General features: G+C 47.2%; 2 protein-coding genes across 2 annotated transcripts; both read left to right on the forward strand.

Moving 5' to 3' along the window:
* Positions 1-1847: 1847 nt before the first annotated feature.
* ANKEF1 (ankyrin repeat and EF-hand domain containing 1) lies at positions 1848-18265 on the forward strand. The gene is made up of 10 exons (XM_039568878.1): positions 1848-1894; positions 6610-6996; positions 7464-7663; positions 8707-8856; positions 9321-9444; positions 10308-11112; positions 13698-13924; positions 15169-15335; positions 16518-16655; positions 17693-18265. The coding sequence occupies exons 2-10, from the start codon at positions 6651-6653 to the stop codon at positions 17816-17818; spliced, it is 2283 nt and encodes a 760-aa protein (XP_039424812.1). The 5' UTR covers positions 1848-1894; positions 6610-6650; the 3' UTR covers positions 17819-18265.
* Positions 18266-20193: 1928 nt separating this feature from the next.
* LOC104691564 (tubulin monoglycylase TTLL3-like) lies at positions 20194-24446 on the forward strand. Its single transcript, XM_039570078.1, has 11 exons — positions 20194-20250; positions 20373-20522; positions 20685-20783; positions 20929-21057; positions 21126-21240; positions 21337-21444; positions 21688-21847; positions 21923-22071; positions 22144-22390; positions 22472-22904; positions 22977-24446. Exons 1-11 carry the CDS (start codon positions 20194-20196, stop codon positions 23925-23927), a joined length of 2598 nt encoding a protein of 865 aa, XP_039426012.1. The 3' UTR covers positions 23928-24446.
* Positions 24447-26438: the final 1992 nt, after the last annotated feature.

Consider the following 26438-nt stretch of genomic DNA (forward strand, 5'->3'; position numbering starts at 1 on the left):
GCTGAAAAAGGATGTTTTGCTTCTTGCATCATGAATCCTCATTATCACTCTTAAAAACCTCATGGAAAGCTGTTCACCATGAGAAAATAAATCAAGCATAAAAATTAAATATGTACACATGCACTTTCATGCACATGCACATTTGGGGTAAAATACCAAGTGCCCAGACTGGTTGTAGTCTGATTCCAGTGTTTCCACAATTTCCAGAGACAAGGCCTACAGGTGCTTCAGGCAGGATCTTCAGTTATTTTCATATTGGACTAAATTTCAAATTACGTGTGCTGGCTTTTCTAATGGGAATTTAATGTGTGCTGGTCAATAAAGTGAAAAAGGAGAATTTACCCCAGGCCTTTGACCAAGACATGTGACTCCTTATTTGTGGCAACAGCAAAAGCAAAAATCTTACACAGAACAGGTGGGGAAACATTTTCTACTGTGCCATGTCTTCATCAACCATTTAGTGCAACCAAGGAGAAAGAGAAGGCTCTGGATGCTACGTTTTCCGAAGAGGAAAGCAATCCACCAAGGCACTACAGTGCATCACTACCAATCCAGCCAATTTGCACCACAGAGTGCTAACACAAAATAGCTGCTGTACAAATGGTACTCCTTGCAGGGTAAATGATGAAACTTTATGCTAAAACAATGTTTTCTCTTGTTGTGACTCACCACACAGTCCCATGGCTTTCATCAAACGCCTTTCCATGGTGTTGGACATGCATCCAGCTGCGTCACCACTTCCCTGGCAGAAGAGATTTTACATCAAAACCCAATTTTTTTGAATTTCCTAATTGTTGAGGTGATTTGCAAATAATTCAACAGCCAGGCTTGGGCAGGAGCAAGACAGACAGTGTGGGTGCAGTTATCCCATACATGACTACTGAGCCTCACAGGAGCACTGAGGGCTGGGTTGTGGTATTTGGAAATTTGGCACTAAAGGAAATGGGCAGAAAGGAGACACAGAGAGCTTGGGCAGTCCCAGGATTAGTGCTGTTACCTTTTAGAATGACTTAGGCTTCACTTGACAAGTTTTGAGTGTTTTTCCCCATTCATTGGCGTTTTTGTCCTGTTAATAAACAGGTTTCTCTGTCCAGTCTGGACTGTGAAGGATCACATTCCCATCCAAGCTCATTTACATTACTGTGCTACACAAACCCTGTGGGGAGAGCTGTGCAGTTGGGTGATACACAGACCTTGCCACTCCATTTTTGTGGCGACTCCAGTAAGGTCTGGAGGTGAAACAACCATACAGCGTTGCTTCCCATGGGGGAGGAAAAGGAGGCTTGGCGAGTAAGTCAGCAACAAGAAAACGACAAGCCCACGACACCCCAGTCCTTCCCGTGTGCCCGCCTCACCCCCGGTGCCCTCGGAGGGCGGCGAGGCGCTGGTCTGTACCGAGCTGAGGGGCCCCGCCGGCTGAGGGGATCGGGGGCACCACGGAGGGGCCCCGCCGGCTGGGGGGATCCGGGGGCACCACGGAGGGGCCCCGCCGGCTGGGGGGATCGGGGCACCACGGAGGGGCCCCGCCGGCTGGGGGGATCCGGGGGCCACCACGGAGGGGCCCCGCCGGCTGAGGGGATCCGGGGGCACCACGGAGGGGCCCCGCCGGCTGAGGGGATCCGGGGGCACCACGGAGGGGCCCGCGGCTGAGGGGATCCGGGGGCACCACGGAGGGGCCCCGCCGGCTGGGGGGATCCGGGGGCACCACGGAGGGGCCCCGCCGGCTGGGGGGATCCGGGGCACGGAGGGGCCCCGCCGGCTGGGGGGAAGCCGTGCCTCCGCACGCCGGCCCGACGCCGTTGCAAGGAGATGGCATGGCGGCCATGGCGGCCGCTGCGGCGGGCGGGGGTCCGGCTGCGGGCCCCGGGTCCTCCAGCGTCCCCCTGCTCCTCAGGTGAGTGCCCGGGGCTGCCGAGGGTCGCAGCCGCCCCCGTTGCCGAGCGTGGTGGCGAGAGGGGCGGCGGGGCTCGGGACGCCGCCTCGCCGGCACTTGCGGAGGGGTTGGGGCAGAGCCGACGGGCTGTGAGGGCTGAGCGCAGCCTCGCCGGACACAGATACGGCGCACATCGCCCCCCTCACGGCCTCACCTCTCGCCGCGGGCAGTTACCTCAGCTCGGGTGTCAGCACGGTCAGACCAGCGCGCCCTTGGCAGGGAACACTGGGTCATCACCAGCTCGCCAGCATCCTCCCCTTCCAGCAGTTTCTCTCCCGTTAAAGCCAGTCTCCTCCACAGACTGCCCGTTCCTCCGAGTCGCAGCCCCCGGAAAATAAACCAACACCGTATTTATCTACTACCTGGCTTCTCCAGGGCCCTGGGCAGGAGTGGTCGCTCACCCTGTTCCTTGCTCCTGGGTGCAGCAGCACCTCATGCCCAACTCCCCAGAACTCCAGAGGCTTTCCTGGAGTCCAGCTCTGCTCCTGGCTGAGGAGCCACCTCCCCTGAGCCCCCGTCCCCGCAGGTGTTGCTCACAAACCCAATTCCCAGGTGCTGGCTGGCCCCGAGGGCTGCCTGCCGCTGGCAATTTGGGCTCGATTACATCCCAGTTGGGATGGTCGCTGAGGTGACTGGAAGTTGCAAGGCAAGCTGAAGACAAAAGGATGCACATCTTTTGATCCAACCCAGCCATAACCTTGGGCCTGCCTTTACAGTGCTCAGGCTGGGACCTGTTTCCCAAAGGGCTGGATCTGGGCTGAGATGTCCACACAACATTGAAACCTGCTCAGTTCAGACCTAAGTGCCCATCACTGTGCTCAGCTATGCTGCAGCCCAAGGCAAGGCATTTCTGGAGAATTAACACCAAAAACCCACAGCATTGTAGGCCATTCATGATACTGGAATTCAGTTTTAGGAAGATTTTGCTGCATCACTCCTATTAAACATTAGTCACAGCCAAAAATTCAGTGCAATTATTCACATAAAGCTGTAAATATAGCATGGCACTGTTACCATATTGGTTCCTTTTATATTGACATATAGGGCTCATGCTTATCTCTGTGCCCAGCATGCAAAGGGATTAAATTTAGAAAGTGCTCAGCTATTTTCTTTCACTAAAGATAAAACACATGAAAATTTTGTTTACTGGTTTGTGAATAGTGATAATTAAAGGGATGTTTTCAACTGGAAATGTTGGTACTGAACTTAAAAATGTTGCAAACTTTAAAGGAGTCACAAGTGCTTCCAGCAGCAGTCAGGCACCAAGCTTTGAGTGGGAGACAGGGAGTGAGTTCACCAGCTGCTAGAACTTCCCTCTCTATCAATCTACCTCCATCACAGCTTGGAAAGCTTTGTGGGAAAACAGGAATCTGACTAAAACGATTTTCTTAATACCAGGTGTACCGAGAAAAGGATTAATCTGGATTTGGAATGAGTTCATGCTTTCAATCAAAACAATGACACAAGCTGGCAGAATGACGGTAGCGAGTCTCTTGATGTTTGTCAACAGATAAAATTGTTGCTAAGCAAATGTTACAAGCTTGGGATTTGTCATCATGGCTTCATGAAGCCCTCCCCAGAGCATGACTGTCTCAAAGCCACACTAACAATCCCTCATTTTCCATTAAACCATCTGTTACATGTGAAGTGATAAAAAAAAAAATCTATGAAGTACATAGGGTTGGTAGTATTAATAAAAATTGTCAAGATGCTGCAGTTGTATTTTCATTTTAGAAGCCTTTTCCCCTTGCTTATAACTTTACATGACTCTGGGTAGAGTTTTTTGTCCCACCTGTCTTTCTTTGATTCTGCTACTTTAGAAGCTTCTAATAAAACTTGATCCAGTTACTTTCAACAAATGCTGCAAAGAAATATTAACTGTAACAGTTAAAATGTTATGGTTGTTTTAATGTAAATTGTTGGTTCCTAATGCTTTGAAGCAAAGACTTTAAACAGGGTAAGGTCTCGGTGGTGGTTGAATTGTGATAACAACAAACTTCACTGTTGTGATAAAAACAATTTCACTTATGTTCATGGAAATAATTTTATTACTGTGCATGAAATATTAAAAGAATACTGTGGTAAGCATCTCAAAAGCACCAGAAAAAATCTGATCAGGACTCAGATTGTACTGAATTGTGGATTACACTGGGAGCAAAAATGAAAGTGTACAGTAAGTGTAAGGTATGCCATCAATCTCATGTCCTGCATGGGGCAGAGGTTATAGGGAGCAAGTACCTCAAGGAATCTCCAGGATAATCCATGAAATAAATCCAAATCCATATGCACTGAACATTATATCCATTTGTGCCTTCATCGAAGGTTAGTTACTAACAGGTTTTTACCAACTGCAGTTCTGCTCATGTTCTGTGGCATTACTAACCTGTGTCCAAAGAGAATGTCATTTCTTCAGTATTTGCAGCTTCAGGGGGAGAAAGAAGGGGAGAAAATGCAAGTTACTCCTAAATGAGTTCCTGAAAAAATGCTGTGCAAAATCCAGGTGCAAATGATGAATAACAGTGGGAAGAAAGTTTTTGGAAGTAAACCAAAGTTCCTTACAGCTGCAGGATGGTAGGAAGTGGAACAAGAGCATGGGAGAACATTTAAGCTTGTCAGTTCCATCTAAGTAGCTTTAAAAACATTTCTTTCAGTGAATTTCAGTGGTGTAAGTACTGTAAGAGCCTTTCCTGCAGTACCTTCCTGCTGCTCCTCCTCACAGCCCCTGCAGAGTTTACATCACAACTTTTCCCTATACTCAGAAGCCAGAAAAAAAACTTCCTGTATTGAGGATTTGCTCAGAAATTCCTTCCTAAGGTTTCAGGCTCTAAAAGCCAGGCTCTGTGGGGACTCTAGTGTTCACTTGTAGCAGGGGATTACTCTGAAGTAGCCTTATTTCTCAGCTCTAAGCTTTGGGACGACAGGGTTGCTATAGGTGTAACTCCTGTCAGCAGGATAAAAATGTCTGCATTTATTCCCTTTCCCTGGACAGCATGCCACAAGAAGCACATCATGATGAGGGATGAGGGATGAGAATGAACAAGCCACAGGTGACAGATTTAAGTTATTGCTGCTTAATTATTTCATTGTGCAATGTAAGAACATACTTTGCATATGATCAGGATGAGGGTTTTGTAAGACCTAAACAGAAAAGAATTTATGTAATGTGATGTTTAAATGGACAACATCTGAGAGCAGCTGACCTATTCAGACCAGATTTCACTGCAAGGAGAAAGTCTTTGCATTTGAATACCCACTCAAACACTTCTGCAAGGGAGCAGCTTCTAATAACAGCATATTCTCCCAGCATGGCTGTATGCACAGGGAGGGAGCTGAGGGCCTTGTCTGGCAGGGAGAAAAAAGGGACAACTCTCAGGAACCTATCAACAGTAAACTTGACCCCATCTCTGTTGTTCCAAAGCAATGCTGGCCACGGAACTGCAAAAGAAATGAAAGGCAATAGCTACAGAAACTACAACTGGGATGTTATACCTGTGGTACAAAAATTACCTCTCTATCCATTCCCAACATGATTCACCTTCAGTCCTCTTTTTCTGCTTTTCCTGCAGTTTTCTCTCAGGCTTCCTTTACAGAATGGAAGGTCTTGCCTCAGAAAGTCTGTTGGAATTGTTCTTCATCTCTCTCTTCAATCTCACCTTCTCATGGACATCAACAAAGCACCCAGCAGAAGCCAGGGAGATGCTGCGTGGTCCTATTTACAGATTACATTGCAATAAATAAACCCAAACAAACCAAACCCTAAGTATTCTCTAACAGATGTTCCTCCACCTGATTTTGTTGCATGTCCTTTAAGAGTTCTGGAGGATGGGCTGACCCAAGGCTTGTTGAAGCTGATAGGAAGTTTCCCATCCACTTAGGCAAGCTTCAGAAATGGTCCCTATAATGTCTGACCCTCCTTGACCCTCCAGCCACGAGTGCTGAGACTAGCTAAAAGAGGCTAAAAAACCTAAAAGAAAAAACCCAAAAAACACCCAAAATTGAGGCAAGAATTGAGGCAAGTTCAAAGTCCTGCACTGCATTTTTTTCAAGAAGCATGTGATGCATGACCTGGAAGAACCTTTTCCCAGACCAGTGCCCCACTATCTGCATCTTTTTTTCCCCAAGGTTTTTGTTGCAGAGATATTCTACTTACTCTTTTATGTGCATAGGCTGGCAGGAAGTTCATGCATCAGCTACCAAAAAAAAAAAAAAAAAAGGGAAGATGCTCAGGCACTGATGAGGTGATGTTAGTATCAATTTTAGTATCAATTTTGTGTTTCAGCAAGTGCAGAGGACACAGTGTCTTGCGATTTTTTTCCAGCTGAAAATGACAGATGAACAGCCTCCCCCTAGGCTTCCAAGTAATTGTAGATTATAACAGGTCTTTGAATGGAGAGCAGTTACCCTACAGCTTCTTAACTTAATTTTCTCCTTGAACATTTGGGTGTTCTTCAGAACATTTGGATGACTAGACAGGAAAATCTTGCAAGGTGCTGCTTGGGTTTATATAGTCTCTATATGTGCTGTCCATAATAAAAGATAAATTAATTCAAAGCCTAGTGTTCTGTCAAGGTAAAGTGGGTATTTTCATGCTGTGAGTATGGTCTGATTCCTGGTTTTACTGGCATGTCATTTAATCTCATCTCTGAGATTACATATTTTCTTCTCTCCCCACACAGAAAATACTTCTTTGAGAGAAGACAGTCTTCCCTATCCTGGGATGTTACCAGTAGATAAAAGACTTCTAAAATTGCAGATCTACAAACTTCTTCAGTGTGTTCATGAGAAAGACAAGAAGCAAATAGAAAATCTCATCCAGAAAGGATTCCCAGATCTCATTAATCACACAGAGCCTAAGGAAGGATATAGTGCCTTTCACTTGGCCTCCATGAAAAATGACATTGAAATGTGCCGCTTCCTGCTGGAACATGGAGCTCATCCAAATGTCCATGACAAGATGGGACGCACTCCAGCCATGAAGGCAGCTGAGCTAGGCCATGAGGTGGTTTTGGAATTATTAGCAAAAGCTAATGCAGACATGACTGCTGTGGATAATGAAGGAAAAGGTGAGTGAGAAGGAACCTTATCAGACCAGAAATACCATAAAGTGATCCCTTAACTGTGTGACACACTTACTGCATATGATGTGTCCCACCTGTGGAGAGAAACCACAGTTGAGGGAGATCCTTACAGCCCAAGAGAAGCTGTTGGCCACATGGAAAGCTGTTGGCTCTGATGGAAATGAAAATAATTCTCCCTGAAGAGTCTAGGCCTTTAAATTATAAGTCTTCCCAGTACAGATCGGAGAGGTAACTTACGATTGAGAATCACATTCCTCCCATGACCTGTGACATACTAAACTCTGGTTTACTCCCCAAGTATAGACTGACTCTGAAGTAGAAGCCTTTTTTGCATGGATATACCCTCAGTGAAGGGGTCTCTGTTGCAGATTGTTCTGCTGTGAAGCTCACACTCTCATAACCCTTCTAGTAATTTTCTTTTGCACCCTAATCCCCACTGGTTTCCTTTGCAGGTATTTTGTTTTACTGCCTTTCACCCACAGTACGCCACTCCCACTGCCTGCGAATTGCCTTGGAATATGGTGCAGATGTCAACAACTGTACTACTACTGGGAGGTCTGTGCTTCTACAAGCCTGTGAGAAAGCTCATGAGATTAAAGAAATATGCCTGATTTTCTTGGAGAAAGGAGCAGATCCCCATGCAAAAGACCCGGTATGAGCATTTCTGTAACTAAGAACAGATACAGGAGTATAGAATAAATACCAGATGAGCAGAGTACATGATCTAAAATCCTCACATTAAAATAATAAAGCAGTGAAAATCGCTTAACTCTGTGGCCATACCTCTTCCTCTCTTCCGTACCACCCCTTTTTTTGGAGGAGGGGGATTTAAGTCTTCTTTTAGCTTTTTGTAGGTTTAGAGTGCAAATATTTCCCCGAACTTAAACGTAACTGGGCCAGCTCTTAGGAGCTGCAGTTCACTGTACTTCAGTGGAGCAGTGCTGATTTGTAATTTGCCTTGATGTGTCCTTAGATTTTCAGAGTTGAAATAATATTCACTAAAAGGTAAGTCCATTAGGAAAAACCTGATGAGCAATCAAGGCAGGAACGAGGTATAAGAATTGTTTTTCTCTTTTGTATGTCTTAATCGCTTTGTTTGCTTCCTTAATTTAACAAATACCTGAAAGACTGAAGCTCTGTGCTGTTGACAAATCAAGGAGCTCAAGCCTTCCCTTTAAGGGATAATCCATTATTATCTAGAAAAAGACAACATTATTATCTAGAAAAAGACAACATTAATGTTTTAGAGTGTGAACTTTTCCTCACAGAACCGTAGTGAAATTCCCTGGTTGCTTTGCCCTCCCCGCAGCACTCCTCCAGCAATAGCTCCTTATGCTCCTTCTTTCATAAGATGAGGTAGTATTTTGTGTTAAATGTTGTAAACATGCATGAGAACATGCCCACAGAATAAAGGATTCCTTAACTAAGGAGTTGATTTTCACGGGCATTATTCAGGAACTCAAGCTTTCAATGTACTTGACTTGCTGGGATCTGGCTACTCTACCTTAGCAGCACTATGACTGGATTCTGAAAGTTTTCCTGCAAGTATCTTTGAAACTATTAGGCTTGTCTCCTTTTCCCAGTAATAACTAAAAGGAGACTTCCAGTTTTATGCCGGCCTGGAACGGTCAGATGCTACTGTTCCAGCCTCAGCACACGGAGCAAATTCGGAGTTGTTCTCGTGCTCCCCTGCAGGCCACGGGGCGCACAGCCGTGATGGAAGCTGCAAGGGAAGGAGCTGTCGAGGTGGTGCGTGATCTGCTTCAGAGGGGAGCTGACGCGAACCTGTTTGACTTTGAAAGACACAGTGCTGCGCATTTCGCAGCCAAAGGAGGCTTTTTTGAGGTATTAACATTTGTGGTGCTACAGCATTGCTGCAAAGCCAAACTTGGGTGGTTTTTTGTTGTTGTGGGGTTTTGTTTTGGTTTTTTGGAGTGTGTTTTTTTGGGTTTTTTTTTAGTCCATTATCTCAGCTGATCAAAGCATAATGATCAGTAATCAAAAGCAGATTCTTTTTAAGTATCAAAGGGAATCCAGCAGTGATAGATAGACCACACAGCGGCTTACAGTGAGCTGTCAAGAATGAAGATTTTCCTTGGGTCTACAACTGTACAAGGTTGTACAGCTAAATAAACATAATACTATAGAAAACATTAATGTTATATGTGCATTGACCAGCTGGACATGGGAGAGAACTTCATTATTAAAATGGGAATGTAAGATATTGCATTTATTTGTAAATCAATCTCACATTTTCACATGTTAAGAAACAGACAAGATTTTTGGTGGGACTCTGTTTGTTTTTCTAGATTCTGACGATTATTTCAGGTTATAATGCAGACTTGAAACTGATTGCTATGAATGGTAACACACCACTTCATTATGCTGCGGAGGGAGGATTTGCAGATTGCTGCAGGTATATAGGACAAAGAGGTACATGAAAACTAAGTTACTTTACAACTATTATCTATATTCTATTTCTGTGCTAAAGGAAAGATTTCATTTGGATATCTCTGAAGGATTTGACTCTTGGGTACCCTGTGGCAAAATTCTCATTCAGAGGGGCCTAACAGAGGCTCTTATCTATTGTGGATGAGATTCTTAAAGCAGCAGAAGCACCAGGGATTTGTATGACTTAGTGTTGGACAGTATTAAGTGGTTCTGGGTTTAGTTGGTTTTAGATGTATTTGTATTGAAACTTCCAATAGAAATAAATTTTTGATTTGATGATCATTAAAAAAAAAATCTCTGCACTCATGAGGAAAACTTCATGCCTGTGGGTATTGAAACATGCCCTGAAGCAGCTATGATCCTTTCCTGACTTAATCAGATGATCATGGCACTTCAAGGCTTGATCCAAGAGGACCATGCAAAATCCCATATTCTGTTCTTGTTAAATCAAACATTTAACTAGTGGTCCATTGCCAAATTGTAATGTTCAGGTATAGAAATAAGTAACATTTTAATCTTAGTTTGCTTCTTCTTAACCTTGCTCACCACTTTAAAAATGTGAAGTCTCCTCTGAACTTCTGTCTTTCTATACATATTCATGAGTGGATGAATAAATAGAGCATGGGTTGCCCAATGCTTCTCCCTTTGGGAAGCAAATATGGACATGTGGCTGACCTTCCAGTCTAGGATCAATGATGTGGTGCCACCTACCATTGCTATTTATAGCTGAAACAGTATAAAATTGAAGGCCTGTGGCAATGAGTTGCCTGTGGATTACAAGTTTCTTATATTACATAATTAGGAATTCCACTGCACTATCAGCCAAATTGTGTCCATATTTCTAGGTTGTGATCCTACATGGACAAACTTGGCACATATGACCCCCAGGGAGGCTGCCAAGAACGCTGGCTTTAAAGCAGCAGCGGCAGTATTGCGCAAAGTTGAAAAAGCCTTTAAGAAACCAGATGAGACCCTTGCCTGGTACCTGAAGGTGTACGACTGGTCCTTGCAGCACGAGGATGCCATCCGCAAGGAGTTTGAGATTGATGAGGAAGGAGATGGGATGGTATCCAGAAATGATTTTATATCAGTTATTCGGAAGCACTGGGGCACCGTGGACGAGGAACAACTAGAAACTTTTGCTAAAAAGCATGAAACATCTGCTGACAGGATCAGCCTTGACGATTTTTTTAAAGGCTCAAAATACTTACAGAAAGCCTTTCTGCTCTCATCCTTTGGGCCCAAAGCAAAGAAGAAGAAGAAGAAGAAGAAACCACCAAGAAAAAAAGGCAAAAAAGGCCTCCCTGTCCCGATTTGTGTAATTCCAAAGAGTGAACGTCCACTATGGGAAGATGGCTTCCCTACCTACATGGTTGAGGCTGTTCCAAACATTCCTGAAGAGCAGCGTTTCAAACGGGACCAGCAATCTGCCCATCCCGTGCTCGATGACCGTGCCTGGTACGTAGACGAGCCAAGGAAAACCTACATGGATATCAACTACCTTGTCAGAGCGGGAGACTTCGTGTCTCTGCAGAAAGCGTTCGACGAGGGTGTGCCAATAGACATCAAAGATAAATATTACAAAACGCCTTTGATGCTCGCATGTGCAAGTGGCAACATAGTTCTTGTGGAGTTTCTTCTGGAAAAGGGGTAAGATAATTTCAATTTAATTGCTATTTTGGGAATAAATAATTGCTATTATTTATTTCAAAAGCGTAAACATCCAGTAAATATTTGGATGCAAAAGGCTATGGTTTGGTTTTTTGCTTAAGTGACATTTAATATTTAAGTTAGTACCCTAAGATCCCGAGCCACAGGGCGTTAGTTTATTATTTTTCACATTTTAGTAGCATGGAAATTGAAACAACCGAGAGGCAAGTTCCCCAGAACTGAAATTTTTGGCATCTGGACTGTTGACATTTAGTCAGCTGCAGAGTTCATACCCATGTTTCAAGTAGTGAATCCTCACAACCAAACTCTCAAACTGGTGAATGATTTTGGGGAAATCTGACTCAAAGGACTTGCCTGAAACCATCGAGGTGATCCTGGACTTTCCTGTTCCACATGCCTGGTTTAAGCTACCACTTCCCTCTGCAGCTGAGGCAGGCTGAAGCAGCAGGATTTACATCAGAAGCCCCTGCTACTAATTAGTCTGTTCCTCATTTTAGAAGTGCTTCAGCAATTTTGTAGCCTGCAGACACACTTGTGAAAAATCTCAATGACAGCTTAAAAATGAAAGCAATTTCAGAAAGATTCAGTCATACTTGTGTAATAGCATAATCTTATTGTCATACTGCTGCAGTCCTACAATCCTTCACATAAATGCTTAAATGAACATTTTTCAAAGGTATTTACGTTAACCTTGTCCTCTCTACCCATAGATAGAATTCATGTTAATATTAATATCTCAGGGAAAGTGGCTGCAGTCATTGCTCTGGTTCCTGCAAAGACTAACAGCACATGGATCTTTACACACCCTGGTAATTACACTGACATTCCTGGAGCATATGGGAAATTGTGTAATGTGTATAGTCAGGTTTTCCAAAGGTAACGATGTAAGAGCTACCAAATTAATCCACCAAATTAATCTCTACTCCTTTTATCAGCCTCAATAGACAGCACTGGTCACATCATATTTAACAATTAAAACCTAGAAACATAGTAACTTAGCTTAAAAAAATAGTACCAGTTTTGAGATTTTTCCAATTGACAGAAATGAAAATGGAGAGAAAAGTTATCAGTAGCGTTTAGGTTTGCATCTCTCAGCCTCATGGGCTTGCAGTTTGGCACGGGCATTCAAATACCTTTTACAATATAACCTTTTCAGTACAGAACCACAAATACATATTGAATAGAAAACAAAACATTTAACCAGATAAATGTTTAACATTTATTAGGTTTAAAATAAAATTTGTGGTATCTACTTTCTATCTTCCTCCAGAAAGAATCAGAAGTAAATGAAATTTGGTCTGACGGGAAATTCTGTGCTTGATGGGCAGAAAACGCTGAGGAATTTTTAAATTAGTGCTGCATTGTCCCTGTTCCCATTGATTGGTTTGTTTCTGCTAGAATGAAGTTAGGAAAAAGGATTCAGGGGCAGACAGAGTCTGAGTACAGGCAAGGAGGTTGGGTTGAGAGAGAAAGTGAAATTACTGAAGGAGCTTATTTTAATGAGAATTAAAACACAAATGAAAACCGCATACGAATAAACCATAATGGCTTAGTGACTGAAACATAACAGCAATAAAAGAGGTAGGTCAGGGGAATTTACTGTGCTGAGATCTCATCAAAGGTAGAATTCTGAAAAAGATTAAAAATTTAAACAAGGAAAGAAGAACAGATTAATCTATGCTTTTACCTAGACTTAATCACCTGACCTGAAGAGCAAATAGTTATCCCTGGAAGCAGCTTCCTTCATAATTTTTCTTCTTTCTCCTTTCCTCCTTGTCTTTTGGGAAGACAGCATCTTTTTGTCCATAGAGTAAGTGGGACAGCGACCCTAACTCCCTTCAGGACCTCTAGGGCTGATAACGCTTTTCCTCTCAGCTTCATCCAAAGGCAGCATATTGCAAGAATCTCCCCTGAACTAGCCCTTGCTTTCTCCAGAACATCCCAGTTTTAATTTGGGAGCAAACACAGATCCTAGTCCAGCAACACAGTAGCTGAATAGTTTTTTCAATGCTCAGATTTCCAAGGCAGACCTTTTGTAACTCATTTGTCAAAGGGAGAAGCCAATGCAGAGAAATGAAGCAGGCAGAGGGCAGCAACACTGGAAGGAAAGGTGAACACTTTCCTCTTGTGCAGGCGAGCTCTGCAATGTTGCCACATATTCTGCAGCACCTGTTCTTGGCCCAGAAGTGTACTTTTTGAATTCCTTAATCTGCTTTCTGCCATTCTCAGCGAAGCTGGAGCACAAACACTAGCAGCCTTTTACAGGACTAAGGTGTTCAAATGCCTGGGTTTTTTCCTATACCCATGAAAAGCTCCATGTAAAGGACACTGATGGTTTAAGTGGGGGACATGAGCAGCACCCAGGCACATTCTTACAATTACTATTCCATGACAGATTCAGAGACTCAAATGGTTTCAGAGTAGCAGTAGCAATATGAAAATAGCTATTTACATTGAATATGCCATTGCAGCACGGAGTTCCCACTGATTGCACTTGGAGCTGGGGCTGTTACTGCAGGTACTCGACAGCTTCAGCTGCCACAACTGCTCTTACTCCTGTGCAGGGCTGATGTAAACGCAACAGACAATTTCCTGTGGACTCCTCTGCATCATGCTTGCTATAATGGACACCTGGATATCGCTGAGGTGCTCGTGAAGGCTGGAGCAGCAGTGAATGCCCCTGCAATAGGTGATGCCACGCCGCTGATGAGAGCCATTGAGGCCTCCAGGCTGGATATGGTCTATTATTTAATCACTGCAGGTGCCGACATCCAAGCTACAAACAGCAATGGTAAATAGCAATGTCTCCAAAATAGGCTGTTTCTTTATTAAAAAAACACCTGGAACACTTTGAGAACTGTTCTGCATCTAGGGTTGCTGTCAGGACTGGGATGAAGGTACCAGGTTCAGTTAGTTTTCTCCTGTGTGGAATCATTATTGAAAAAGTCAGCTTTCTTGGGTTTTATGTACCTAGAAAATGGAGTAACATAATTACATGAAGTAATTTAATTACACGATTCAGGACACTGTTGCTCCTCGCAAGATACATACAGAATTATAAGTGGCTTTAATGAAAACATTCTATCTAGTTGTTATTATTCTTATTTGAGAGAAAACTAAATTTCAGCTGTGGCCCAGAGAATAGTCTGCCATCCATTTAGGTGATTTATTTTTAGGCACAGGCAGCCCTGGTTAAAAAACCTCCTTGCTGCTCTACATGTAAATATAACACCTGAGAAAAAAATACTTAACAGAAAACCAAATCTGAACTGGTACTGAAGTGTTACCTCCTCACAGCAGATCCCTAGTTCAGTGTTATTTCCTCTGTCTCCACAGTAACTTAAACAGTTAACATGCATTGCCTTTTAAGCTCTTGCTCTAACACAGGAGGCAACACTGGTACACCATGAGACTTTCCTTGCCAAAATGCCTAGTAGTGAAACCCTGCTTGTAGAAGGGACGTGTATTCCTTATTTCTGATATCATGTGGAGTTCTGATTCACACAGCAGTCCAGTCTCACAGATACTTCACAGCCAGAGTTTCATAAGAACCAGGACAGACTTTTTTCCTTCATTAAGCACTGAAGCTGTTCATTTACATCATGGGGCTTTCCCTTGCCAGCCACAGAGCAAGTACAGGAAGAAGGAGAGGGCTAGCTCAGTACAGGATTAGGAATGCAGACCAAGTAGCTCCTAGTGCTAAATGCTCTCAGCTCTCAGAGATCAAAATGACAACCTGCAGGACCAGTGTATTAAGCTGCAAATGTCAGAACACTAAGAACAAAGCAAGTAATCCAAGAATTCCTGCAATATTGGGTTTCAAGGCTCATTTCTGCCAGGTCTTATTTCTGCGAGCAGTGCTGATGACTGCTGGTCCTCACACCAATGTCAGGTACACTGCTGGTATATGGGATGGTTAATAAAATAGTGGCCATATTAAATTCAGTTGATTGTACTGTCATTATCCAGTGGCAATAATCCAGTGCCAAAGTTAATTTTCATGTTTTACACAGATTTTTTTTTTTTTAAATACAGGAAAGACTGCTCTTGATCTTGCTCAAGTATTTGAAGATGCTACAATAATTGCTCTGCTCGAAAATCAACTGCAAATTTTGGCAGAAGAACAAGAAAAAGAAGAAGCAAAGCCAGCAAAAGGTGGGAAGCCAAAACCAGCAGAGCCACCGAAACCTGTGAAAAAAGAGGTATGAGAGATGGTAACAAAGGACTGATTTGCTAATAGTTAGCAGGGAGCTTCTTTCTTTCCTTTCTTTGCCACCCATTTCTCTCTAACGCTGTAACTCAGGCAGCTTTGTTAAAGTGAGATGCCAGTACTTGTTCTTGTCAGTATTAGAACTTGTTCATCAGTTGAAATTTGTCTTGCTGATTACACAAACTTCATGTCTTCCCCAGACACACATTAAGAGTGATGTCCTGTATCACTGACAGGACACAGAAAAAGATTTCCTTTTCTTTTTCCCTCCTCCTGAAGTATATGCTCATCCAGCTCTGTTGTGGTAAACACTGAACAACTGGTAACCATAATTTCTTAAAGGAAGCACCTTTTTTTTTTTTTTTTCCACAAAATAAGAACAATACCCTTCAAACTGATAAAAAGGTTATTTTATTCTCCTAGTTGAATTCATTGAAACTTGCTAACTTCCTATTTTCCATCTTGTCCCATATCCTTCCTCTTCCACTATTTACCTGAGTCCTGTTTCTCAAGTCCCACACTGATGTTTACCTGTTTTATTTCTGAATGCTTTTCCTGCACCCTCTGAGAGCCTTCAGCACCTCAGCATTGCCTTATCCCAAGCTGACATCAGCCTCCATGACCACATCCTGGTTCTCTTATTGTGGATGAGACCTTCCTGATTCAGCAGTGGTACTTGTTAGTCAGATCCAGGATGCTATTTAGGCAGAAGATGCAGTTGTATTTGCATGGCTAGAAGTGTCCTCCAGCTGCCCTGGATGGTGTAATAAAGAAATTCCAGTACCTAAATGTTGGCATCCCCCTTTCACAAAGGTTTTGAATGTCCAGGAAGCGCCGGACTTTCAGAGGCGGGAGGATGACAACCTTAGGTGCTTGTTTATTCCTCACCTGGAAGAGGATGGGATCACCAGTGGTACAAGGTGACTGTCTTGGGAGTCACAAAGAGCAGCTAATGTTTTAGTGCCCAAGGAGGAAAGGTGCCTTTTACCTTTGAAAAGGTTGGCCCTTGCAATTTTTGATTTTAAAAATTCAGCTTTAAGAAAAACAGATTCTGAAGGGATTAAGAAAAATACTCCCCCAGTAAACATTGTAGCAGAGTATCAGGAGATGCAGGATGCATGCCTTGCTTCTGAACATGATGAATTGGTATAATTGGTACCTTCTTCCCCTCCAGTCTCCAGATGTATCTCAGCCAGCTGAGGAAGAACCTGTTCCTGAAAAGATAAAGCGTTCCCGTAAAAACAGTGCTGCTTACTGGAAGTCTTTGGCAACGAGAGAAAACAAAAACGACATCTCCTTCAGACCCAGAAAAGTAGGTACAGCAGCAAAACATGAGTGCAGTTTCATGGTAACTTAAAGGTAGACCTTGCTGGGGTCAAAACCCAGAACAACCCCATGAAATTTCCACCATTCAGCTGTCTTAGAGATGATGTGACACAGCCTGGAGAGGCTGCCATCAGACAACAGCAAACTAAAGAGTTCATGGATGTATATTATATAATAACACATATATTTATATAAAACAAATTATTGTGGAAATAGAGCTCTTATCGAGTTTTAAAATAGGATTAAAGTGGAGCCACAGTAAAATAAACATGCAACCACATTTATGATATGTATTTTTATTCTCCTGCTTTTAAAAGATAGGAGTGTATTTGCATAGCATGAGCACCAGTTTCTAACTTGCCCTCTTGATTAGTTATCACACGATGACTTATGTCAGTGACAGTTACTGAACAAGATGTATCACAGTACACTAAATATTTGCTTCCTAGAGTTGGAATAGTGGAAACATAACTTCTCTGTCAGGGTCTTGTTAACACTCGCTTAGAAATAACTGAGAAACAGAACAAGATAATCACAGTGAGGTAATTTTTGTAATATTTTTTTCTCCCTAAAAAGGAAAAGAACACCACTGCTGGCTGAGCAGTTGTGTTAGGAGTTTGTTTATAATTTCCCTAACCCTGATTTGTGCTAGTTTCTACAGTGGTCTCAGAGGACTGAGGCTACATAGCTGATGACTCTACAGCTAATTACTATTTTCCACTCTGAGGATTGTGAACCCAACTCAGTAATTTTAAATAATTACCTTAAGATCTTCTTTCCCACATTATCTGTAATCAGAGCCCATGGCATGTTATAGATTGGAAGTGACAACAAGAGAATGCTCTGTTTATACACACACAAACTGTTGACCTATCTTCTGCTGGGAGGCCACACTGCTCCTTTTCTATGTCTCATGGTGGAAAGGAGCGCTAGAACATGGCTCTTTTCAGCTAACAGTATCTTCTTAATGCTTCTGTTGCAAAAGTCACATCCAAATTAACTACAAATACCTTTATTTTGTAGATATGGAGCCCTGATGCCACAGCAATAGAGCTTGCAAAAAAGAGAGAATTGCTCCGTGAACAGGCTACTCTTTATGGTCACCTGGAAGAGTTCACAACCCTCTTCGACAGAAAATTTAAGAATTAAGCACAGCATCTGGAAAAAGCTGCTTCAGCACATATTTTGAGGAGACAAAGATGTAAAAGGCTACTCCTTTGCAAGGCAGGAATCGTGCAGTGCTCAGTAAATATATCTCAGTTATGATAAAAGAAAGTCATATCAAGGTTTTCTTCTATAGATTTTGTTGCTTACACAGGATCTTTTGTTGAGGGCTTAGTCTGGAAAAAGGTTGATTCTCATGTGATTCTAAGTCTTGGAGCTGGCTCGGTGTTCTTCATGGAATAGCCACTGTTGTGTCACACACACGTCCTTTGTAAAGGTGTGGCTTTATAAGGCTTTCTTTACCTCAACACAAAACTTCTTCCTGGAAAATACATTACCCTTCCACTCTAAATATATCGATATGGAGGTAGCATTCAGTAATTGGCTAAGACAGCAGTGTTCTGGGTTGTCTATAGAGGCAACAGAGAGTTCAGAATTTACAACCAGGACTATCACTGCCTAGTGTACTTCTTTCATGTTCTCCCATTCATTTGCACAGTGCATGTGAGACCTGAAACCGCTTCCACCCCACTGGGCACATACTCATTTCCTTCTGATTTCTTGAAAGGATAATAATCTCTATATAATAATCTATAATCCATTTGCCATGTCTCTCACAGACTCTTGTTATCTCTCAGATGAAGGAGGGGATCTCATAGGGGGTGGTGATGGAGACCTGCACTGCAGAGTTCCAAGCCACTGAGATCACTGAGTCTAACTTCTGACCACTGTGTCAACCAGACCATGGCACTGAGTGCCACATCCAGTCTTTTCTTAAACATCTCCAGGGATGGTGACTCCACCATCTCCCTGGGCAGCCCATTCCAATGTTAACAACCCTTTCCATGAAGAAATTCCTCCTAATGTCCAACCTGAATATGTATCTCTTCATCCTCCAGGTAACTTTTCCTAAGCTTTTCCAATCTGCCAGAGGGGGTTATTAACCAACACTGTTCTGGGGCATCCTGTATTGATGCCACATTCATTGTTCCCAATTTTTTGCTTCTAGCTTCTTTCTAAGAGATTTATCTTGCTCCATCACCTCCTGAAGGGCCAATTGAAGCAACTGATTCATTTTCCATTCCCTCTGAACCATTTCTGGTTCAGCAGCTCTCTGTGAGCATTCCTGAGAGCTGCAAAGCTTTCACCAAAAGTGACCCTCTGAAGGTTGTCCTGACATTTTTCCTGGAGAAATATGTTCCAACAGTTCTGGACCACACCAATCACACCACCACAGCCAAGGGATCCTGTCTGTGATACCAGTTTAACATTATGACCCACCTGTGAGGCTGGGTAACTGAGGTTCTTGTTAATAGATCCTTTGGGGTGAATCAGAGTGAAACGACACTGAATGACCAGTGTGTGATTTTTATCTGTCAGCATAAAACTTCTGCTGGCTGCAGATGATTGTAAATAACAAAAACAATAGTGCTTCAGATAAGTCATAGGAGGCAGTGCGGGCATGGAGCTCATGAGCAATTGTAAATGAAACTGCATCTCTGAGAGAAGGAGAAGCAAAGGGGCAATTTGCTGAACAGTAGCCATCAAAATAAAACCAAGCAGCAGTCAGAAATTATATTGTAGGGTAAAACTGTGTTTCTGGCAGAGTTCTGTCATGGAGATTACCTATGACAGCCTCCACAAGTTGAACAAGGCTTTTCCTGATTCTTAGTATAAGGTTGAGTAGGACACCATTCCTTGTGGGATCTTCCACTACCTGTGTCAGGAAGGGATCATCAGAGCTTTCCAGGAACCTCCTGGACTGTCTGTACTTTGCTGTGTTGCCTCTCCAGCAGCTGTCAGGGTAGTTAAAGTCCCTCACAAGAGGGAAGAACCAGGACCTGTGATATTGAGGCTGCTTTGAGCATCCTGCATTGTGGCATCACAGTGGTGTTGGAATTAGGAGGCCTGTGCAGGACACCCACCTCAGTCCCTAATGGCTTGAGGGAATAGGAAAAGCTGCTTGGCCTAAAGGAGGCAGAGCTACCCACAGCTTCCCTCACTATCAGACTACCCTGGGACAGTGTGACACAGAGAGCACCACTGTGGGCACACAGCCCCTCAGCCAGGGACAATACTTGAGTGAGTGACATCCCAGCTGCCCCTGGCCCAGCAGGCCAGGGACAAAGGGCACAGCAGGGCATCCCAAGGCTGTGATGTGCAGGTGGGGTGCTGGCAGAAGGCTTGGCAGGTCAGGGAATGCCCTGTCAGGGGCCTCAGACTTGGTGAGGCAGAGGCAGACAGGTCAGCGTGTTCTCCCCCTCCCTACCCACCCCGTGGGCCTGGGGACATGGGGACAGTGGGCTCAGATGGGGCTGTCCTCACAGGGCAGGTGGCAGCTGTCAACATTGGCTACCACGATGGCTGATGCTGAGCAGCTCAGGAGGGCCAAGCTGCATGTGGAGAAGGCCATTAAGGTGAGGGGTCTGATTTCACACCGCCCCGAAACGCCACGCACTTGCATTTTTGCAGCTGTGGCTCAGGAGAGCTGAGCTGGAGCACCGGCTGGGGCAGGTTGAGCTTGCTGCTCTCTCTGCAGGAGAAGAAGATCTTTGCAGTGCAGGGCCCTTACCCCGTCATCCGCCGCCTGCTGCGGGCCCGGGGCTGGGTGGAGAGGAAGCTCCCCCGCAATGGCAAACAGCTGAAGCAGCAGGCTGGCAACCAAAAGAAGCAGCAGGTGGAGAAGAGAGCAAGTGGTGGTGATGGTGATGGTGATGGTGATGGTGATGGTGATGGTGATGGTGATGGTGATGGTGATGATGATGATGATGAGCTGGGGGAGGCAGTGCTGAACCCACGTGGCGGGGCACAGCCTTCCCTGGGCAGCACAGAGCCCCTGCACCATCCACAGCCACACAATAAGAGGAGCAAGGCAGAAGGGGAAGATGAAGACAAGAAGGAAGAAAAAGAGCAGTGCAGTGAGGACTCTGATGACCTCCATGACCTCATGGTTAGCTGAGAGGGCTAGGGCTGAGCTCTGCCACAGCTTCCCACGCCCTTCCCCTGGGACCCTCAGGGGCAGGGCACAGCCTGGAGCAAGGGACTGGGGCAGGACGGGGGCTCTCTGTCTCACCCCGGCCCACTCCCTCCTGCAGTCCTTCCTGGTGCAGGACCAGGTGCCAAACTTCCTCTGGACCATCTGCCTTAACACCATTGACCAGGAGCTGCTGCAGAGGATTGAGGTGGTGAACCGCTATCCCCGGCTTCACGCCCTTTGCACCAAGGTGGGAGCATGGAGGGGGGCACAAGAGGTGGGGGTGTCCAGCAGGGGCTGACAAGCTTCTCTAAACAGGAGGGGCTGTGCCAAAGCCTGCAAAACTTGTCCTGGTTTGAGCAAGTCGACCTCAACACCTTTTTCCCCCGGTGCTACCGGCTGGGGATCATGGAGGAGCAGGAAGCCTTCATCGGTGAGCTTGGGGCTGTTGTCTCCTGTCGCCCCTCAATGCTCCCGTCTTCCCATGTCCTGTGCAGGACTGGCGAGGTATGACTCCTCCCTCTTGCAGAGGATTTCTGCCTGACGGCAGCTCGCAATCTGCTCAAACTGGCTGTGGAGAAGGTAGGGGACAGGCTGGTGGGGACAGAGCAGCCCCCAAAATCCAACAAGGTGCCAGGTGAGTGCGTGGAGCTGGGTCCGGTGGAGGGGGGTAATGAAATGGGGAGTTCAGGGCTAGGGACATGTCTGAGGGTTCAGCTTGGAAGCTGACCCTCTGCTCATGGCTGTGGCTTGGGATCCCTTACTCCGTCGGCTGCCCTAGCTCCAAAGGCACCCCTCCCACAGGGAGGCTCAGTGCTTTGGCCCCAAGGCTGGCATAGGAGTCACGTCTCTCACTCCATGCCATCCACGGCATGGCCAGGCTCCCCCCTGTACCCCCACCTGGTGGAGGAGGCCTTGGAGGTCTGTGAGCAGCACCTGGGCGTCCTGGGGCACCAGGACATCGACAGGGAGACCCCGTCGCCCTGCCGGACATGCATCGCCTGGGACCACTTCCTGCAGGAATACTACCATGTGGCACAGTGAGTGCTGAGGGAGACGGGGGCAGGGGGAAATGGTGGCGGGGTCGGTGCTGAGCCCCCTCTGTCCCCCCACAGTGAGGGGGCCAGGCTGGTGCTGAGCAAGGAGCAGCGGGAGCAGTGCCAGGGCGTGCTGCAGCGCCTGGGGGAGCAGCTGCCGCAGCTCGGCATAGAGGGCAACCTCAATGTCTGGATTCTCAAGCCCAGCGCCAAATCCCGCGGCAGGGGTAAGGCTGGGGGAAGCATGGGGCACACACATCCCCACGGAGAAGAGATCCCACCATCACTGTGTTACCCAGGCATCGTCTGCGCGACGCGGCTGGAGGAGGTGCTGGAGCTGTCGCGGAGCTGCACGGCCCCCGCGGCGCGGGTGTGCGAGTGGGTGGTGCAGAAGTACGTGGAGCAGCCGCTGACCATCTTCGGCACCAAATTCGACATCCGGCAATGGTTCGTGGTGACTGACTGGAAGCCGCTGACTGTCTGGTTCTACCGAGACTGCTACCTGCGCTTCTGCTCCCAGCCCTTCTCCCTGCGCCGCTTGGAGCCGTGAGTGCCCCCCCCGCCCCCCTCGGCTCGCACTGCCCAGCCCCCCGGCACCCCCTGACCCAGCCCGCTCTCCCTGCCCAGCGCCAGGCACCTCTGCAACGTCTCCATCCAGAAGCGGTACAAAACATCACAGCCGGATCCCCGCGTGCCCCTCGACAAGATCTGGTCCAACAAGCAATTCCAGGCATACCTGGCACGGCTGGGGAGGGCGGATGCTTGGCACCGGGTGATGGTGCCTGGCATGAAGGCGGCGATCCTGAACGCCCTGCGCTGCACCCAGGACCAGGTGGGCTCCCGCAAGGGCAGCTTTGAGCTCTTCGGGGCTGACTTTCTCATTGGGGAGGACTGCCAGCCCTGGCTGCTGGAGATCAACTCCTGCCCCACCATGAGCCCTTCCTCGGCGGTGACCCGCCGGCTCTGCGCCAATGTCCAGCGGGACACGCTGCGCCTCGTGCTCGACCGCAAGGACAATCCCTCCTGTCCCATTGGTGCCTTTGAGCTCCTCTACAAGGAGGTAGGCTGGGGACTGGGGGCAGCTACACCCCAGACACCCCGAGCCCCCACTCCCCCTTGTGCCTTCCTGCAGGCAGCCATGCCCACATGTCTGCATGTAGGGCTGAAGCTGATGGTCGAAGGCTGTTCCCTGAAGAAGCCCCGGCCGGCTCGATCCCAGGACAAGCCCCCTGCACCCTCAGGGGACAGAGCCACCGAGGTCCCCCGGTCCAGAGCGGCACCGGGAAAGCTGTCTCCTCTGGGGCCATGGAGCAGCTGTTGCCTGCCCAGGTCTGACCTTCCAGCATTGCCACAGCCCCCGGACTGCTCTGCTGGGAGCCAGGAGTTGCCATGGTTTGTTCACCTAGTTGGGCAGCCCGAGGAAGCTCAGCACCTGCTCAGTAGCTGTCCCATGGATAGAGTGCCTGGACCATTGACCCAGGGAGCCCCCAGGAGCCCCTGGCAACCCCCAGGCTACTCTGCTGGAGACCAGGAGCTGCCATGGTTCCTTCACCTGGTGGTCGGGCAGCCCGAGGAAGCTCAGCCCCCGGAAGATCAACCCCAGGCAGCTTTGCCGCCGATCACTAGCTGTCCTCTGGTGCCTCTGCCACCACCCCGGGGACCCACCAGGGGTCCCTGGCGACCTACAGGCAGTTCTGATGGGACCCAGGAGCTCCTTCACCTGGTTGGGCAACTCGAGGATGCTCAGGCTCAGGAAGCTCACACCCAGGCAGCTCAGCCCAAGGCAACTCCGCCCTCGATCACTAGCCATCCCCTGGATAAGTTGCCACTGCTCCAGGGAGAGCGCAGGAGTTCCCGGCGACCCCCGAGATGTTCTGCCGGGAGCCAGGGATTGCCACAGCTGAGTCAGCCGGGTGGGCAGCCCCAGGCTGCTTGGTCCTGTGCAGTTCTGCCCCCGATCAATGCCCGTCCCCCGGTGAGGGGATCTGTGCCACAACCCCGGGGAGCACCCTGGCGACCCGTGGGCTGTGCACCGGCTCCTGCAGGACCTCCAGCCAGGCCAGCACGCCTGCCTGCGCTGTAACAGAGCACCGGGACCCCGGCCCCTGCCTGGGACTGAAGAAGCCTACCGTCAGCTCCCAAGAGGATGCAGAAGACCAGGGACACGCGAACGAGAGGAGGGTACTGCGCCGCGGTACCCACCTCAACCTGCACGCCTGCTTTAACAGACTTTTGTGAGAAGGAGCCTGGCTTGGATCTTCTGTGTGTGGGAGATGTGGACACAGCTGGGGATGAGGCTGGAGGCAGGCACTGGGGCTGCCGGGGCAGCTCCTCTGCTGGGATACAGAGGAGGCAGGAAAAGCTGCCTCCACTCCTGCCTGCCTGCGGTCACCCCTGCCGGACAGAGCTGTGGCAGTGGTGACACTGGTGCACCCCGGCACTAGGAAGCAGGTCAGGAACAGGGTGCTGGCAGGGCTGGTGCCTCCTGCAATGCCAGGGGGATGGCAGGAGGAATCCTATCCTTTGTGTGTGCCAAGAAAAGAAGTGGGTGCTTGAGCCTGGCAGCAGATGGGGATTAATGGGCTGGCAAAGGGGAGTCGGGTGGCCACAGGGGTCCCCTGTAGGCATTAGGGCTCCTGGGGCTGCTTGGATGTGCAGGAAAGGAGGGGGGGGGAATGCAAAGGGGGCCCTGGGACAGCACCAGCTCCTGCAGGTTCCTTCTATGACAAGGTAACCCATCTTGTTACAGAATCACAGAATGGGTCAGTTTGGAAGGGATCACAGTGGGTCATCTGGTCCCACCTCCCTGCTCAAGCAGGGTCATCCCAGAGCACACAGCACAGGACTGTGTCCAGACAGTTCTTGAATATCTCCGGAGAGGGATACTCCTTAGTCTGTCTGGGGGATCTGTTCCAGTGTATGGAGTGAGTTCTTCCTCACAGGTGGAACTAGAACTGCCAGGGCAGCTCCACTGCTGGCAGAGAGCAGAGAGGACCCCATGGCTCCCCAGTGCTTGTGCCCTCCAGGCACCAGGCCTGTGCCTGCTCATGTTGCCTGAGGATGGCCGGGCCAGGCCCCTCCTGCCCCTATTTGGGCTGGGGAGATGTGACCAGTGCATGATACATCAGCTGCAGAAAAAGACTCTGGTGTTTCTGGCAGAGTTCTGACAGAGATTAGCTGGGAGAGTTCTCTGCTGTTAGAGCCAGTTCCTGAGGCCTCCTCTCTGCAAGAGCCACAAGGTTCTCCTCACTGGGAAACTCCTGCTGCATTAAGGTACAGCCCATTTTCTGCTGGCTGCGTTCATCAGGGCCACTGTGAGCAGGTGGAAGAGAACCCGAATGCAAAGGGAAAGAGCGAACCTGGCCAGCAGCAAGGGCCATCTCCTGCATCAGTTTGGATCATGTACCCATAGGCTTGTTGGTGAGTAGCCCCTGAAAATGTTGTTTGGCAGAGCAAGTACTGAGGGGGGACCATCTTCTGTTCCCATAGGAAATCCTTATGGGCATCATCCTTGTGCCTTCTCATCCCAGCCAGAACAGGCTGCAGACTCTCCCAGTCTTCACACGTTGTTCCACAAAAAGAAAGGGAGAAGAGCTGACTTTAATGGTGTTTTGATGTCTACCACTCAAAATCCAGTGCTCAGAAAACTTTTTTGCATGACTGGTCAACTCATTCAGGTGCCAGTGGCCCTGAGGCAGAAATAAGAGCAAAGAGAAGGGCTTGGCTGGAGCCAGGAAGAATTTTCCAAGACTGTCCTCGAGGGTGGCCATGAGAATGTATTTAGAGACTCCCCCTTGTACATCAGAAGTGGAATAGGAGAGTCTCTTGTAAGAAGCAATGACAGCAGCATAGGAAGATTTTAGGGATCTGAGAGCAGGTGTCACAAGGAGAGTCAAAGGATGAAACTCCAGAATTTAAAATGACATCTGCAGAAAGAAGAGTATTGAACAAAGAGCTGGCAGCAAGCTGTGAGAGAGGGAAAGAGACTGTGCTAATGGACTGGTTATGGAAAAGCTGAGTGATCATTTGGAGAATGGTTTTAAAGGGGGCCAAGGGATAGTCAGAGAGAGAGAGACCTTGGTAAGAGAGAGGAAAGCTCCACTCTCCGAAGTGAGAGATCCTTCTAGGAAGCTGAATCAGTTGTGTGCCAGAAAATGTACCTAGAACAAGGAAATTTGCAGGTAGGAGTTCAAACAGATTATTACTGTGACTCGGTCTCTTGAGCTGGGTAACACAACCAAAAAATAAAGCAAACGGTGCAGAAAAATTAAGCAGACAGAGAGCAGCAACAAAAAAAGGAAAGGAAAGATGAACTCTGCATGTGTACACAACCTAAGGCCAGAGGAGTTGTATGCTAGTACTGGTTCACAATCAGGCTGTCATCTAACCTTAGTCACACTTTGTGATTTGCCTTTGAAGTTCAAACACTTGTGAAGCCCTCAAGGATTGTTTCAAACTAACACAAGTGCCTCGGGCTGGCTGCTCTTGCCACCTCAGAGTGCTTCATGTTCTGCTGGCTTCATGCACACACCTAATTCCCTATTTGATCTGTGCCCCTACCCAGGCAGCCCTCACATATCTACCCGATATGCAA

Source organism: Corvus cornix, chromosome 3, assembly GCF_000738735.6.
Source record: "Corvus cornix cornix isolate S_Up_H32 chromosome 3, ASM73873v5, whole genome shotgun sequence".
NCBI classification, from domain to species: domain Eukaryota; kingdom Metazoa; phylum Chordata; class Aves; order Passeriformes; family Corvidae; genus Corvus; species Corvus cornix.

Coding starts and splice junctions, on each gene's coding strand:
- ANKEF1 (XM_039568878.1), top strand. CDS start 6,651: ATGTTACCAGTAGATAAAAGACTTCTAAAATTGCAGATCTACAAACTT. Junction 13,925..15,168: donor CCAAGCTACAAACAGCAATG/GTAAATAGCAAT, acceptor TTTTAAATACAG/GAAAGACTGCTCTTGATCTT. Junction 16,656..17,692: donor TCTCCTTCAGACCCAGAAAA/GTAGGTACAGCA, acceptor TTTATTTTGTAG/ATATGGAGCCCTGATGCCAC.
- LOC104691564 (XM_039570078.1), top strand. CDS start 20,194: ATGGCTGATGCTGAGCAGCTCAGGAGGGCCAAGCTGCATGTGGAGAAG. Junction 21,058..21,125: donor TTCACGCCCTTTGCACCAAG/GTGGGAGCATGG, acceptor TTCTCTAAACAG/GAGGGGCTGTGCCAAAGCCT. Junction 21,445..21,687: donor AAAATCCAACAAGGTGCCAG/GTGAGTGCGTGG, acceptor CGGCATGGCCAG/GCTCCCCCCTGTACCCCCAC.